General features: G+C 37.7%; 1 protein-coding gene across 4 annotated transcripts in view; it reads right to left on the bottom strand.

The window, feature by feature from the left end:
• Nucleotides 1–9402, bottom strand: part of LOC148905627 (kappa-actitoxin-Avd4m-like) — a 53937-nt gene extending 44535 nt beyond the window's left edge. The window contains exons 1-4 of one of the 4 annotated variants that reach the window (XM_089039703.1): nt 9185–9402; nt 3928–4017; nt 3127–3165; nt 1268–1547 (exon numbers count right to left, since the gene is read on the bottom strand). In XM_089039703.1, the coding sequence (XP_088895829.1) occupies nt 1384–1547; nt 3127–3165; nt 3928–4003 (279 nt within the window). In that variant the 5' untranslated portion in view covers nt 4004–4017; nt 9185–9402 and the 3' untranslated portion in view covers nt 1268–1383. Of the gene's footprint in view, nt 1–1267; nt 1548–3126; nt 3166–3927; nt 4018–5191; nt 5309–9184 lie in introns of those variants that run through there. The other 3 variants (XM_089039701.1, XM_089039702.1, XR_016121643.1) reach the window with 3 other exon arrangements.
• Between the last annotated feature and the right edge of the window lie 7146 nt (nt 9403–16548).

The raw sequence follows: 16548 nt of genomic DNA, 5'->3' as shown, positions 1-16548 counted from the left end.
CCATGCGTAATGCAATAGTAAAATTATGCATAGTCAACTAACTGCAAGTGCAGCTAAGACATAGTGAATCATCTAACTCCAGCAATGCCATTGTGGATATACAAACACTGACTCGCAAAGTGTACACCTATTTCAGAAAATGAAACCTTGACGGTCCGATATCTGAAATGTGTGATCTGAGACTAAATATAACTTTTGCTTTAGTGTTTTCTTTGTTAAAATAAGAAAAAAAAATGCATTTCTATCTCAAAGATCGTGCTTCATATTCCAAATTAAAATCAAGTTTAGCTCCATACATTAGTGTCAAAGTTGTAGTTGAGAAAGGTCACTCCATATATGGAATCATATAATTCCATATTTGGATTGCGGGTCTTTACCCTGAAGTCAAAGATGGCGGACAAGCGTGCTCGTCGGCTGGCGAAACGGCTGAGAGACATTCATGAGCTTGGCGAAGACGAAAAACAAGAAAAAACTACAAACAAAAAAAAAAAAAAAAAAAAACACGAAAAAAACATACTTCTCCCCAGTTCCTTTTTTAAGACAGGGAAAGAGAGCTTTGACACGTACTCATTGTTTGATATTGGAAACTTCGTTGATCGGCCTTGAATATATTAAAAAATTGGAGCGTGCTATGTTGGTCTAAAATTTCAGATGTCACATACTCGACCGTCATTTTGGCGCATTTCTGCGCCAATGTTCATGCAGTTTTTAAACCAAAATCCGACTTAATACAGGACTCTGACAACCTCTAGGTATCTCGCCTGCGATCACGATGTTATGAATCAGCGGATGCGTGCATGCTTATGCAAATTTCCCGTCTGTTTTGCTAACCGTTTTTGTCTTGTAGTTTTGGGAGAGCAGATGATGATCACTTCAGCTATGTCACTCAACAGTAGTTATTTAGACCTAGTATACTTGGGCTTATACGAACAAAGATTTTCTGGTTGTCATGATATACGCGATTCTATTGTGCAATAGGAGCTCTAACATTAATTTTTGAGCATGCTTTTTTGGAGCGTTTTCATAGAACGACAGGCTATTAGGGCTTTTAATTGCAATGTAGGTCATAGGCTAGGTTTATAAAAAATAAACATAAACAACTCCAAAAGTAATTTTTACAAATAAAAACGACATTCCCAAGTATGAACTCACCCAAGGCATATACATTTTAGTCTTATTATCAGAAGTCATATCTTCAATGTGGGATGGGTCAATATTTAGTCATACGATAACGTTAAAGTCTAACAGACTGAAAACATACACGATATTCTCAGTACTGAGATGTTTTAATCAGGTTTGATTAACCAGAACTAACATTCAACAATAGAATTCAGGGAATACTTTTACTTATATGTTGAGTTTAAGGTGGTGATATCTAGCCCTTCATTTAAGGCAGCAGAGACCAAAATACGATTTGCAATATGTCTTATAGCCGTATCCATCTGGACATCTAATTGCAAAAAACCAGTAATCTCCCCAGCGGCGGACCCTGTGGCAATAACATCCTGTTGCCCTTTCCTCTATTTTGTCATCTGGTGATGAAGAATCTGGGATGGAGAAATATTACATGAGACGAATTTTCTAGCATATATATGCACGCAAACGCGTGCAAAGTATTAAAGAGAGAGAGAGAGAGATAATGGTGGAAGGATAAAAAGAACCAAAAAGAAATCAAAGTAGAAAGGAAATAATAATAATAATAATAATAATAATAATAATAAACAAACAAACAACAACAACAACAACAAAACAATAACAAAAGAATGGAAAATAAATATCACAAAACTGAGTTGATGATCGAGGACGTAAATGTGTTTTTGAAAAACAGAAAGGCTTATCAAGGCTTTGCGAAGCTTAACTCGCAACATTTGGTAGAAAGTTGTAATTTACATCCATGTCAGCAATGAGTTATCTTTTGTGTCTTTTTGACTGAATCAAAATATTAAAGATGTCTAAAAACTTATCTATTGCTCTTGAATTTTTCCGCCTGCGCTTCGTCAACAAGTGAGTTCATCATCTATGTCAATAAAAGGGGGATCCTTTGTTCGATTTCTAGAGGCGTCGAATGACAATTCCTTTATTTACCAAATCGGCTTAAAGAAACGTCAAAAATGGAAGGTTTCTTTGTATTTTACTCAGACTTTTGGAGTTAGAAACAATTTTGAAAGCTGTCAATCAAAAAATCAGCCATATCTTTACCGTTTATACAGAACATAGGTTTTGGGAGTGAATCAGCCAATCAGAGCGCGCGCAGTAGCAACCTTTTAATCTAAAACTAAAGAGTTGATAACTTTAAGCACTACATGGCTAGTAGTCATAGTTAGTCATAATATATAGGTTGCATTCTTATTCATGAAATAAAAGTGATTCATAGATTATCCGTTCGTCTAATCAACTATTACTAAAGAAAGCGACAATGTTGGACAAGGTTTTGCTCTCTCTGCTCCTGAAATATGGTATTCATTTCAATCTGCTCTAAAAACTAATTAGCTCTAATTTGTTCAGATCTGTTTTTCTGGCTACTTCTCGTCGTAAAATTATTGTCATTGTATTAATTGAAACTCCCATTTCATTATATCTTTTATCTATCATTATGATTGCTTCTAAAGCAGCTTCTGGATAGGTCTTTTACAAAAATATGCATTAATCCAAAGGAAACTGTGCAATAGAAGCATTTAAGATATTAACGCGAGATAATTTAATAATAAATAAATAATAATAATAACGTTTTATTGAGCGCCAATTCCCAGCGGTTCAACAGCGCTTTACAAAATACAAAAAAATTTTCATTATAGATAAATATAAAGTAATATGATAATTAAAAGAATATAATAAAAGAGTTTAACAATACTAATTTAAAAATAATTTAACAATATTTCAATACCATATATTTATGTATCAATAATGTTATATAAACAACTTTATAAAATAATTCAGATAGTACGCGTGCAGTGATTGGCCGAGAGCCGTGTTTGCATTTCCCTGTGCAAACACGGTTGTGACGCTCGTCGACACCGGCGGGAAAATTTGAGTTTTGTTTGGAAGTTGTGCTTGTACACAAATAGTCATAACTCCCGTAAAATTAGAAAAATATGGCTAATTTTCCAAGCTTAGACTTTGACTTACCCGAGGAAGCTTCTGAAATAGTAGAACCACCAGAAGAGACTTCAACAAAAAAGCAAAAATCCAGATTTGTCAGCCTGAACTCGGAGAATCTCGCCGAACTCTTTCAACAACACCCACGGAAATCAAGCTTGAATTTAGCGAGTTCTAGCTCTCAAAATAGTGTTTTCTTTCAGTCTAGAATGACTAAAGCCATTGGTTAAGCTTTGGAATTATTATTTTATCAAGATTTGCTTGTAAAAGCCTCTTTTTCAAGGGAGAAAGTCGCTAAAGTTTGGCTTCTTCTCGCTTTGAAATAAGAAATTCTCAACTTGAATTTCATGCTTGGAGGCTTGTATCAAACTCGCAATTTGATTGGTTAAGCGTCTTCTGTCGCTCAATCTGATTGGTTATTGCAAATGTACAAGTATGTAAGGAGAATTTGTATTTAAAACTTTGAATTAAATTCTTCAGTTTTATTCAATCGTGTTTCATTTTTTTTGTTTTAATCGAAGAAAATAATTTTATAAAACAAATAAAATACATTTACTGTGTTTGCACAGGCTAATGCAAACCTCGATGTGGTTGGGAGAATTCTCGAGCAGGTGCAAACACTCGCCTATGGCTCGTGTTTGCACTGATCTGCTCTCGAATTCTCCCATTCACATCTCGGTTTGCATTAGCGTGTGCAAACACAGTAAATGTATTGTATTTGTTAATTCAGTAACTTTTAATTACAATCAAAATCAAGATTAAGATTAAGATTAAGATTAAGATTAAGATTAAGATTAAGGACATTGTTCTTATTCTCAAAACTTAACTCACCTTCCTTAAGATCGGCTACTGCAACCGTAGCCAGAGCAACAATAATAACCAAGCAAAGAAAGCGGTTATGGTACATAGCTTCTCTTTCTTCTGCAATTAACAAAACAAAAAGGATTTTGCCAGGCTGGGAAATTGCAATTTGAAGTAATTTGAGGAATTGAAACGGTTTGTTAACTTAGACGGTTGTTTTATTTTATGTTTCGCGTTATATCACAGCCGGTTAATTTTATAAAAAATAACTTAAAATATGAACAAATTACAAGACAGTCCAGCAATGTTGCAATTGAAAAGCAAATGTTGTTGGATCTAGATTTTGGAACATTCCAGCAATTCTACTTTTCACTTAATTATTAAATGAAGGTTGCTCAATTCCGACTCTTTTCCCAGTTTTAACATTCCTGGCAAATGATGCAAGTCTACCCTTTTTCATTATACAACTCTGTTTTTCGATTGTGTGAAAAGAGGTACCATATTCCCTAAAAAATATGGAAAAATCGATTATTCTTTTTAAATTGTTAGTGAAATAGAAAACTCCTACCTTTTTCAACACAAGGTACATCAATAGGGTGCCCTTTTTCATTGAGTTTCAAGAATTCAAGGCATATGAAAATTACCTCCCGTTTTCTATGCACAGCTTATTTAGTTTGAAAAGTTTTAAAAGGGGGTACTTTGATTGCATTTTCCGCTGGAAGCTGCAAAGCACGAACTTTGGTACCCCTCATCGAAACAACGAGTACATGGCATAGAGTTACAATAATGGAGAGGCTTTTTCGAAATATCGTTGTCGCTTGTCCACTCAAAGAGAATCGCCTGTGATTGGCTATCAGTTCTCGACAGCCTAGCTATAATGATGGATAAGACGTGACTGATGACGTATGATTAGGCGCGTCTTATTCCTTGCACGTCCATATTGGTTCGCCTAACTTCAAAAAAGGCTGCCCATACGCGTTAATTTCTTGAAACTCAATGAAAAAGGTTACCCTATTGATGTACCTTGTGTTAAGCTAAACAAACGACGAAAGAGGTATGCGTTTCTATTTCACTATTATTTTAAAAACAATAACAAATTTGTCCGTCTTTTTGGGGAAAAAGGGAAACCTTTTTCACAAAACCTGTAAATAGAGTTGTACAATGAAAAAGGGTGGGCTTTCCTATATTTCATCTTTTGTCAGGAATGTTAAAACTGAGAAAAGAGCTCGAATTCAACGACCTTCATTTAATAATTAAGTGAAAAGTAGAATTGCCGGAATGTTCCACTGAATACCTTAGCTGACCTGTGTTTTCTAACCAGTGTGTCCAATGCTTGTACTCGATGTGACAGAAGATCTAGAATGATTCATTTACGAACATCTCTTGCACTCTTATGCACCACCAATCAAAAAAAGTCTAATTGGTGAGATGATTATTGAATATAGTGTTGTTATTATAATTTCTTTTCATGTCTTGATCTTTGCCTTTTTTTTTTTTATTTCTGAACAAAAACACATTTGTCTTTGCAGATTCGGCCTCGTGTCGCCAGATTTACATGACAGGTGATCCAAACTGTGATTAAACCAAGTTAAAAATAAGTTGAAACATTAAGTCCCCATAATCGTTTGTTAAAAAAAGACTTCAATGTAAAATATATCAAGCAAACATGAATTGATAATGTTACATAATTTGAAGAAATAATTTGGATAAAAGAGGTTTTGCGCAAAATCACATTCTTATATTTAATATATTTTAAATATCAAAAGCTTAATATTCTAAAACATGACTTGGCGTCAAAAAGGCAATTAGCTTCGAACTTGTGCTTAAACAACGTGAGGAAACTAAAGGTAGTGAAATATTGTTAGTTAATAATGCGATAGCGTCTAGACGACCGAGGCACAAAGCCCTAAGGGCGTTTTGATCCCAAGAGGTTTAACACGCAGAGAAGGACACCATCCTAATTTTACATTTCCAGTTCAATATGGAATTTCTGAGTCTAACTTGTTACAGTTTTAATTCTAAAACATACATTTATTCTCATAACATATGTAAAGAAACGACCCAGTCTTTCGTTGTAATTACCCTTTGGTGAGGTAAAGTAGGTAGAGCCAAAAGACGACCGCTGCGGTAAAATTTCCTTAGTTGCATTTTGACTTCATCTTGTACTTGCTCAAATATACGTACTTCATTGTTAGATATTTAAGTGGAATACGAATTTTATAGCTCTACAGAATTTTAGAAGAACACGGAAAGTGAATATCACGGAATTCTCGTAAATGAATGAAAATAAATAATTTCGATTCAAATCGACCTGTTCTTTTAATCTTCCTCAACTCTTCTTCCAACTGTCGCGACTCTCTTATTCCTGTTCTATTGTACTAAAAGTAGGCATATCTCACGATAACGTCCAATTCTTTTAATAGCTACATTGTTGAAATATAAAAATACAGCATATGCAATAATAAAGAAATGTGTAACTCTACTCTTCTATATTTTTACTATTCCGCAACTTTTAACTATTATCATGAAGTCCATTAAATGTTTTTATATCACTTGATAAAAACCATTTAGGTTACCGACGTGTTTCTTTTCTCAGAGCCTTTCCTCATGCTTCATATTCCAATATAAAAGAAAACTATGTTGATCGGCTGTGAATATATTAAAAAAAGAGTGTGCTACGTTGGTCTAAGATTTCAGATTTCACATATTCTTCATATATATATTGCAAGTTACGTCATCGGGGCCATGTTGGTGCCATTTAACAAAAGATTTTCCATTAGCATCCATTGTTAACTCCACCACAATGGCCGCCATTTTTGTTTTTTGACTCTCCTGGGGATGTTTGCAACGCACCAATTCGACCGTGATTTTGGCGCATTTCTACGCCGATGTTCAAGCAGTTTTTAAACAATAATCCGAATTAGTACAGGAATCTGACAAACTCTAGGTATCTCGCCTGCGATCACGATGTTATGAATCAGCGGATGCGTGCATGCTTATGCAAATTTAAAGTCTGTTTTTCTAACCGTTTTGGTCTTGTAGTTTTGGGAGAACAGATGATGATCACTTCAGTTATGTCACTCAACAGCAGTTATTTAGACCTAGCATACTTGGGCTTGTACGAACAAAGATTCTTTATTTATCATGATATACGCGGTTCTATAGTGCAATAGGAGCTCTAACTTTAATTTTTGAGCATGCTTTTTTGAGCGTTTTCATAGAACAGACAGGCTGTTAGGGCTTTAAATTGCAATGTAGGTCATAGGCTAGGTTTATAAAAAATAAACATAAACAACTCCAAAAGTAATTTTCACAAATAAAAACGACATTCCCAAGTTAAGTATGAACTCACCCAAGGCATATACATTTTAGTCTTATTATCACATGACATTTCTTTAATGTGGAATGGGTCAATATTTAGCTATAACGATAACGTTAAAGTCTAACAGACTGACGATATTCTCATTACTAAGATGTTTTAATCAGGTTTGATTAACCAGAACTAACGTTTTACAATAGAATTCAGGGAATGCTTTTACTTATATGTTGAGTTTAAGGTGTTGATATCTAGCCCTTTCTTTTTTTAAGACAGCAGATTCCCAAAATTGAGAAGCAATGTGCGTTATAGCCGTGTCCTTTAGGACAACCATCTCTATAAAACCAGTAATCTCTCCAGCGGCGGATGCTGTGGCACCAACATCCTGTTGCCCTTTCCTTCTATTTTGTCATCTGGTGATGAAGAATCTGGGATGGAGAAATATTACATGAAACGATTTTTCTAGCATATATGCACGCAAACGCGTACAAAGTATTAATGAGAGAGAGAGAGAGAGAGAGAGAGAGAGAGATAATGGTGGAAGGAAAAAAGAACAAAGAAGAAAGGAAATAATAATAATAATAATTTAAAAAGCAACAAAAAAACAACCACAAGAATGGAAAATAAATATAAAAAAATTGAGTTATTGATCGAAGACGCAAATGTGTTTTTGAAAAACAGAAAGGCTTATCAAGGCTTTGCGAAGCTTAACTCGCAACATTTGGTAGAAAGTTGTAATTTACAACAATGTCAGCAATGAATTATCTTTTGTGTCTTTTTGACTGAATCAAAATATTAAAGATGTCTAAAAACTTATCTATTGCTCTTGAATTTTTCCGCCTGCGCTTCGTCAACAAGTGAGTTCATCATCTATGTCAATAAAAGGGGGATCCTTTGTTCGATTTCTAGAGGCTTCGATTGACAATTCCTTTATTTGTCAAATCGGCTTAAAGAAACGTCAAAAATGGAAGGTTTCTTTGTATTGTACTTAGACTTTTGGAGTTAAAAACATTTTTGTGAGTTGTCAATCAAAAAATCAGCCATATCTTTACCGTTTATACAGAGCATAGGTTTTGGGAGTGAATCAGCCAATCAGATTACGCGGAGTAGCAACCTATAACCTAAAACTAAAGAGTTGATAACTTTGAGCAGTACATGCCTAGTAATGTTTAATGGGTGTATTAACTCAGATCCGTTTTTTTTTTTTTTTTTTTTTTTGCTAATTCTTATCGTAAATACTATTTGCAATGTATTATTGAAACTCCCATGATTAATATTGTATCTATTATTATGATGGCGTCTAAAGCAGCTTCTGGATGGATATGTATTGATCCAATGGAAACTGCGCAATAGAAGAATTTAAGATATTAATGCGTGATAATATAATAATAAATATCCTTATTCTCAAAACGTAACTCACCTTTGTTACGATAGCCTACTGCAACTGTAGCCAGAACAGCAACAATAACCAAACAAAGAAAGCGGTTATGATACATAGCTTCTCTTTCTTCTGTAATGAACAAAACACACTGCAGTCAAAGAAAAGTACTTTGTGAGGATCGGACTTAGTAAATTGAAGTAATTTGAGGAATTGAAACGGTTTGTAAACTTGGATGGTTGTTTTATGTTATGTTTCGTGTTAAATCACAGTTAAGTTTATAAAAAATAACTTAAAATATGAACAAATTACATGAATGAAAAAAGGTACCCATGTGATGTACCTTGTGTTAAGCTAAACAAACGACTAAAAAGGTATGCGTTTCTATTTTACTAACATTTTAAAAATAATAGGAATTTTCCGTATTTTTTTGGACAAAACCTGTAAATAGAGTTGTATAATGAAAAAGGGTAGGCTTTTGTATATTACATCTTTTGTCAGAAATGTTAAAACTGAGAAAAGAGCCCGAATTCAACGACCTTCCTTTAATAATTAAGTTAAAAGTAGAATTGCCGGAATGTTCAACTGATTACCTTTGCTGACCTGTGCTTTCTAACCAGTGTGTCCAATGCTTGTACTCGATGTGACAGAAGATCTAGAATGATTCATCTACGAACATCTCTTGCACTCTTTATGCACCAGCAATCAAAAAAGTCTAATTGTTGAGATGATTATTGAATATAGTGTTGTTATTATAATTTCTTTTCATGTCTTGATCTTTGCCTTTTTTTCATTTCTGAACAAAATCACATTTGTCTTTGCAGATTCGACCTGGTGTCGCCAGATTTACATAAGACAAGAAAGGTGGTCCAAACTGTGATTAAACCAAGGTTAAAATAAGTCAAACTTTTAAGCCCCCATAATTGTTTGCTAAGAAAATACTTGAAAGCTTTCCGCTTTGAACATCCTTTGGTTAAGGAAAAAGCAAAAAAGAGGGAAAAGGGGGGGGGGGGGGGGGGGGGAGGGGTTTTGGGGGGAGGGGAAAGTACGTTGTTTCCTTGGGTTTTAAAGCAACATTGCGGTAGAATTAACTCATTTGAATGTCTGCTTCCACTTATCACTGCTCAAAAATACTTCAAAATAATTCAATCAAGCATGAATTGATAACGCTACATAAATTGAAGGAATATTTTGGATAAAATAGGTTTTGCAAAAATCAAGTTCTTATATTTCATAGTATTTTAAATATCAAGAGATTAATATTCTAAGACATGACTTGGAACTTGTGATTAAACTACGTGAGGAAACTAAAGGTAATGAAATAATTATTAGTTAATAATGCGATAGCGTCTAGACGACCGAGGCGCAAAGCCCTAAGGGCGTTTTGATCCCAAGAGGTATAACACGCAGAGAAGGACACCATCCTAATTTTACATTTCCAGTTCAATATGGACTTTCTGAGTCTAACTTGTTACAGTTTTTATTCTAAATCATAAATTTATTCCCATAACATTTGTGAAGAAACGACCCAGTCTTTTGTTGTAATTACCCTTTGGTGAGGTGAAGTAGACAGGGCGAAAAGGCGACCGCTGCGGAAAAATTTCCTTAGTTGCATTTTGACTTCATCTTGTACTTGCTCAAATATACGTACTTCATTGTTAAATATTTAAGTGGAATGCGAATTTATAGTCCTACAGAATTTAGAAGGACACGAAAAGTGAATATCACGGAATTCTCGTAAATGAATGAAAATAAATAATTTCGATTCAAATCGACCTTTTTTTTTTTTATCTTCCTCAACTCTTCTTCCAACTGTCGCGACTCTCTTATTCCTGTTCTATTGTACTAAACGTAGGCATATCTCACGATAACGTCCAATTCTTTTAATAGCTATATTGTTGAAATATAAAAATACAGCATATGCATGAATAAAGAAATCAGGGGTATAAGTTTTGTTTTGCCTACTCTACTCTTTTATATTTTTACTCTTCTGCACCTTTTGGCTATTAATGCAAAGTCCCTTAAATTTTTTGTTTCACTGGATAAAAAAAAAACAACATTTAGGTTACCGAAGGGTTTCTTTCTTCAGAGCCTTGGGTGTTAAGGCGAGCACGACGGTAAAAGGACCTTATTCACATTGCATTTGAGTTCAACTCATTCTTGCCCAAACTTACCTCAATAATAAACATTTTAATCCAGCATGAATTTATAGTCCTACAAAACATAAAGGAATAATGTGGATACAACTGCTTTTACGGGATTTACCGTAGCAAGAGAGGATGTTTACAAAAGTAGATTGTTGGCGGACAGTTGTGAAAATATCGAATTTCATTTTACTTTCCCAATGAAACCCTCTAGTAAACTTCAAACGTCCAATAGTTTTCTAATTTTTTTATAACTTTTCCCAAGATTGCATGAAGTAGACCATGTTTTCTGCCAATAAGGCACTTATTGTCGAAGAAATAAACATTATGAACATCTTTTTGTAAGCGTGAGTTTCATGTACGTCATCTATGTCCAATGCGTGTTTTTCTGTCTGTAGGACTGTAGGTGTGGAGTCCGACATTGAAGGTTACGATTCGTGTCAAGTCGATCAAGGTTTGAATGTTTATTTGATGTTTATTTATTTATTTAACCACGGTAAAGTACAAAGGTCAATTACAGCTAAAAAAATATAATATAAATGCTAACTAAATACAGATATATAATATACATGCTTTAGATACAAGGTGATCAACTCGTTAAGCGCCTGCTTAGTCAACTCATTTTTAGCTCGTGAAGAGCCTATCGAGGAGGCTAGATTTCGCATTTTTCCGGATAACGCTTCTCATCCAATCGTTTTGGGTAATTCCCGTAACCATGGAATCCATTGTATTCTCCAAGTTACGTCACTGGAAGCAGCAGTAAGGGGGACTCGCGAAGTCCCCAGGAACCTATGTCATTTTCACGGGAATTACCCGCGTTAGCGTCTATGGGAAACTTTTTGGCGGCATGGAAATAACCCGTGTGAAGTAGGTGCGTTACACTGTTTGCTTTCGCGAGAAGTCCCTTACTACTGCTGTGTTGGAAATATTTGTCTTATATATGCATGAATGTAAAAAGTTCACCAATGACTTCTGTATAATTTGCCTAAGATCCAAAGTTAACATACCCAAGCCCAAGGGTTTCTGGTGTTGTGGTAAGAAAATGCAAATAGAAGACGACACGTCAGCACAGTGTTACGAATGTGGTAAGAATATTCGTAATGCCGTACCAAATGCTACCAGAGAGCAATATTACGCCAATGGAGGTCGTAAGAAGACCCCATACAAAAGAATAAAATACTTTAGGGACTGGATGAGTCATATCCAAGGTTATCGACCGGTATATTTAAGCGACGAAGTAAGGAAGAAAATCATAGACCACTTAGAAGAGACAACCCCGCAAAGTCTACGGAAGACATTGAAAAAATTAAAGCTAGGGAAATATTACAAAGCTATTCCCTATCTTTTATCTGAAATTACCGGTAAGTCTATTCCCGGGGTTTCTGATATGACAAAAGCCGAGTGGATGTTTTGTCGGCTGGATAAGGATATTCCTTATTATCCTGACGTAAATTACGAAATATTTTACAAAATAGACCCCAACCACCCCCTATTAGGATGGATTCCGAGAAAATAAAAATGCAAAACTGGCGTTTATTTTGCCAGAAACCCCACTGGGGAACGCATCGCGCAGAACACCAATCTATCCCCAGTGGGGTTTTTTGCATTTTGGGCTTACGGGGCTTATTTCATCCCGCGCCAGACGCCCTCTAGGACATACACATATATCTTTCTTACGACCCACCAGAGGGTGAACTCCGGACAGCGTCCCGAGACACCCCCTGACTTTTCCAATCGCGAAACCCCCCATCGCGGGGTTGAATCGCACTTTCCACCCCTCCCCCCACGGTTGCTGTGAGTGGGGGAGGCTTTTTTTTCACTCACAGCAACCGGTCCAAATGCGTCTACAGCGAGGATCGAACTCGGGACTTTAGGCCTCCCCAGCTCCAAAGTCCACGATCACGAGCGAACGCCAGACACATCTGGACGCTTATGTATGTGAAAATTATTATATTTAATCTGCATATTTTCTAGACTGACGTTCGATATGTAAATAGAATCCCGTCACGCTCTTTTCGAAGCAGATGTTTACTGAGCAAGCTTTCTTTGAAGCTCTTCTTTTGCCTCCTGGTAGATCTTTTTGCGAGATTCCTCGGAAAGATCTTTTACGACTGTTTTTTTATTCCTTATGTCCGACTTTAATTTCTCGTATTTGTCTTCTTCGGCCAGAATAAGCGAGAATTCTACGTCGTCTATCTTTCTGTCACGCAAAGCCTTTGAGACAAGATCGGTAATTGTATTTACTTTAGCCCTTGACAGAGCTATTGTCGTGTCATGCTTGGATATTTTGCTTGACAACTGTTTCATAATGCCCGTAGCAACAGCCGAAATAATACCACAGGCTGCCCCAACGCCGGCTAAAGGAACCCCAACAATTATTCCCGGTCCAGTAAGCGAAGTAGCAACGCCGGAGCCTGTTAACACAACAGAAATGGATCCTGAAGTTATCGCAATCTTATGTAGCGTAGTCCGGGCTCTGACGTACTTTTTTCTAACTTTTTCGTAGTGTTTTGCCTGCCCTTCCAAGTAAGCCAAGATTAAATTTGCTTTGTTGAGCCTAAAGTTTTCAGCATCCTTAGGAAGTTCAGGATAAAGTGGAGGCGCTGATGGTATAACATCCATTATATATACTAATGTACGACGCTTTTGGGAATGATATTGAGGAGCAGCCACATCACGACAACAGGGATTACTGGAACTGGAGAGCGTTTAGGAAGATGTTTCCACACGCAGACCCTAGTAAGTTCGAAAGAAGACCCGATGGGATTTACTTTAACGGCTCCAGAATGTACAGCAATGAGGATTTGAAACCTACGCTGGTCGATCAGATAGACTCTCAACTGAAGCATCCCAAGCCTAAACCCGTGCAAGGTTGGTCAAAGGAATTATTGCTGGGTACCAGTACTTATCCGATACCCGCAGTTTCATTTGATAAACACCCAAGCTTGGACCTAACGCTGAACATGCGGATCTCTAACAAGCATTCCTTTCCGTTAAAGGTGCGAGATATCTTCAAAAACGTGCCCATTATTCATACCACCGCCAAGGAATCTCACGAATGGTTAAGTGGTCCTAACATGCGTTATTGGCCGCAGCAATTGAACTTTGCGGTTTGGTGTGCCACTGGCGGCTGTGGTGTAAGTGCAAACTTGATGAAGAATTCAATATTTATGTTTCATTTTCACTTCACGGTTAGAAGAATACTGCATGAGATGGGTGTTACTGCATTACCAGGAGATGCTGCGTTCTATCCAAGAGATAACAAATACGACGTTCCAGCCTATAACAGGCTTTGTAAGGAGTTCGGTGTTGTAGGGAAGGATTTTAGATGTACTGCCGGTGCTAACAATGGTTTGGGACATATTTGGGCTTATTGGGGGATTGGTGGACACGAGCTAAGTGATAAGGAAGTTCATGCATTGAATCTACGATGGAACACTGAGTATCATAAAGAAACTCACGACAGTAGCACCTTCTTTGAACCAAATGCTAAGACCACTAAGGAAGTTAGAGACGGACCTCTGTTCAAAGACGAGGGTGGTAAGTATGCAGGGGCCAATCCACTGATTATTAAGATTACCAACGACGAGCAAACGAAGCAATACTTTAACTTTATACCCCCAGAAGGTAAAGGACTAACTAGAGCCGGCCTTGCCCGTTTGAACCGCAGCATAGAAGCTTACGTGTATTCCATTTTGGGAGCTCAGGTAAACACCCGATCCAGCATAATTGGAAATACGGGCGCCGCAGAAGAAACGCGAGCCGAAGCTTTGATTCTATTCGAAAGTTCAATCTTGGAGGGCGACATTAGCAAGGGAGTACAGCGTTACCAACTAGCTATGCGAAATTCTAAGGCAAGGTTGGACTATGCAGTAGCCCCGGGTTGTTGGTTAATGCCTAGTAATTTATCTATAAATACTGGCTCTGTAGTAGGATACAACAACAAACTTCAACGAGCTACTAAGGATATGAAGTTTGGGGTGAACGACGTGAACTCTGACATGACCCAGGGCATTCCTCACTTCGTAGAGAAGCCAAAAAAGTCACACGAAACGAAGCTACCCGTAGTTAAGAAACCATCAAAGAAGGTTATGCCTGCGATACCTGAGGAATATGACCATGACTTATTAAAAGCCGGCTTAGCAGCTGCGAGCATTGGTCTGAGTTATTATATATGGCGATGAATAACCCCTACGTAGCTGGAGTAGATTGTGTTTATACGACTTACACAGGCGAGAAAAAATACAACCAGGCATCTTGGGTTGATGTCGCGGGGATGTCTGTGAATTTGAACTACTCGGGAAAGAAATTGATCCTTTGTAGTATTTGCATTGGTACGAGCAGCCATGCCAACGTCGGCTTTAGGTTCCTGGATGAGAATGGCGTACTGCAGCCTATGAGAAATAAGACAAACAACAGGGAGCCTGCGCATTTCTCCGTAGAGCCCAACCCAGCCAGCGCCGAAAATCTATCGGTTTGGACTTTCCACATGGTCGCCAATTGCCATGGGAAGGTAAAGCTGCAAATGAGAGTAGATGACACTGGGAGCGTTTGCATAAATAGTATAGAAAATCAGAGAGATACGGCTTATAATCACAAGACCATTAGCACTCTTACGGTGGTGAGCCTTTAGGAGAATCTTTGATTCTTGAAATATATGAACCCACACGCGAAGAAAGATTGGTTTCTACATTTTTTGGAGGAGAAGGACTACTTAGAACAGCATTGGCATGACACCGGGCTGTGGGTGAAGGTTGGGGGCCTGGGATTGATCATGTGTACCATTAGCATTTCGACGGGGTATTCGTGTAATGTCGGGTTTAGGATTGTCGATGAGGATAACCACCCATTACTACCCTACAGAAAAAAAGATAATAATAGGAACCCAGCTCATTTCTCGTCGGAGCCCCCGCCGTTAAGCACAGAAGACTTAACGCCGGTAACTTTTCATATGATAGCCAATTGTCAATATGCGAAGCTTCAGGTTCTTCCCAACGACGTTGCCTACCTTCGGATAAATGCCGCCCCGTCAAAAGATCCTCCAACGAATGCTGTTTGGAATCATAAGCCCATTAGCACCATGAGTGTGCTGCCGCTAGTTCCGCATTATCAAGGCGGTGCGAATACTATCTTTACTTATCCCCAGTCGAGGACGCCTCGGGTACCCGACGACGATAAGCCCCCAGTAATACACAAGGATAAGATTAACCCTTCATCTTCTTCAGGAGTACCACTCCAATAGCGACAACCAAGATCCAAATGTTGTTGCCCACGAACTTCAACAGTTCGCCGCCGGCCCTAAGTGCCAAGGAAACAACCGAACCCAGCAGCCCAGGAAGACCAGCTGCCATCTTTTTTCCCAAGTCCGTCAGCCCATTGCCTAATTTTCTTACGCCCGCGCTCGTAGCCTTAAGCGCGGATAGGATAACTCCTACTACGGTGCTAATAGCGACCGCAAACGCCAGCGGAACGCCATACTTCAAAAGGGCTCTTTTTACCTTTTCCTTGATGGTAAGCCCCAGCTCCTTTTCCAGGTTTTCCTTTTGAGCCCGCAATTCCGCAAGGCGTATTTCGAGCGTATCTACTTCCTTTTGAGCTGCTTCCCTTTCTTCCTCGGTACGAGTTTGGTCCTCGATTACTTCTTGCTGCCGCTCTATTTGCCCCTCCAGGTCTTCGATGGCCTGATCTCTTTGCCGGATTTGTTCCTCCTTAGTATTGATTTCAGCCATTAACCGCCGCCTTTCCACCAAAGAGCCAGCTATGGTGGTTTGTAGGTTTTCGGTATCGTCTCTAATTAAGTCTAACTCTTGCAG

Source organism: Actinia tenebrosa, unplaced genomic scaffold (genome assembly GCF_029948245.1).
Source record: "Actinia tenebrosa isolate PJP-AT-01 unplaced genomic scaffold, QUT_ActTen_1.0 PGA_scaffold7__59_contigs__length_16204524, whole genome shotgun sequence".
NCBI lineage: Eukaryota > Metazoa > Cnidaria > Anthozoa > Actiniaria > Actiniidae > Actinia > Actinia tenebrosa.
This window is presented reverse-complemented; position numbering and strand designations above follow the sequence as displayed.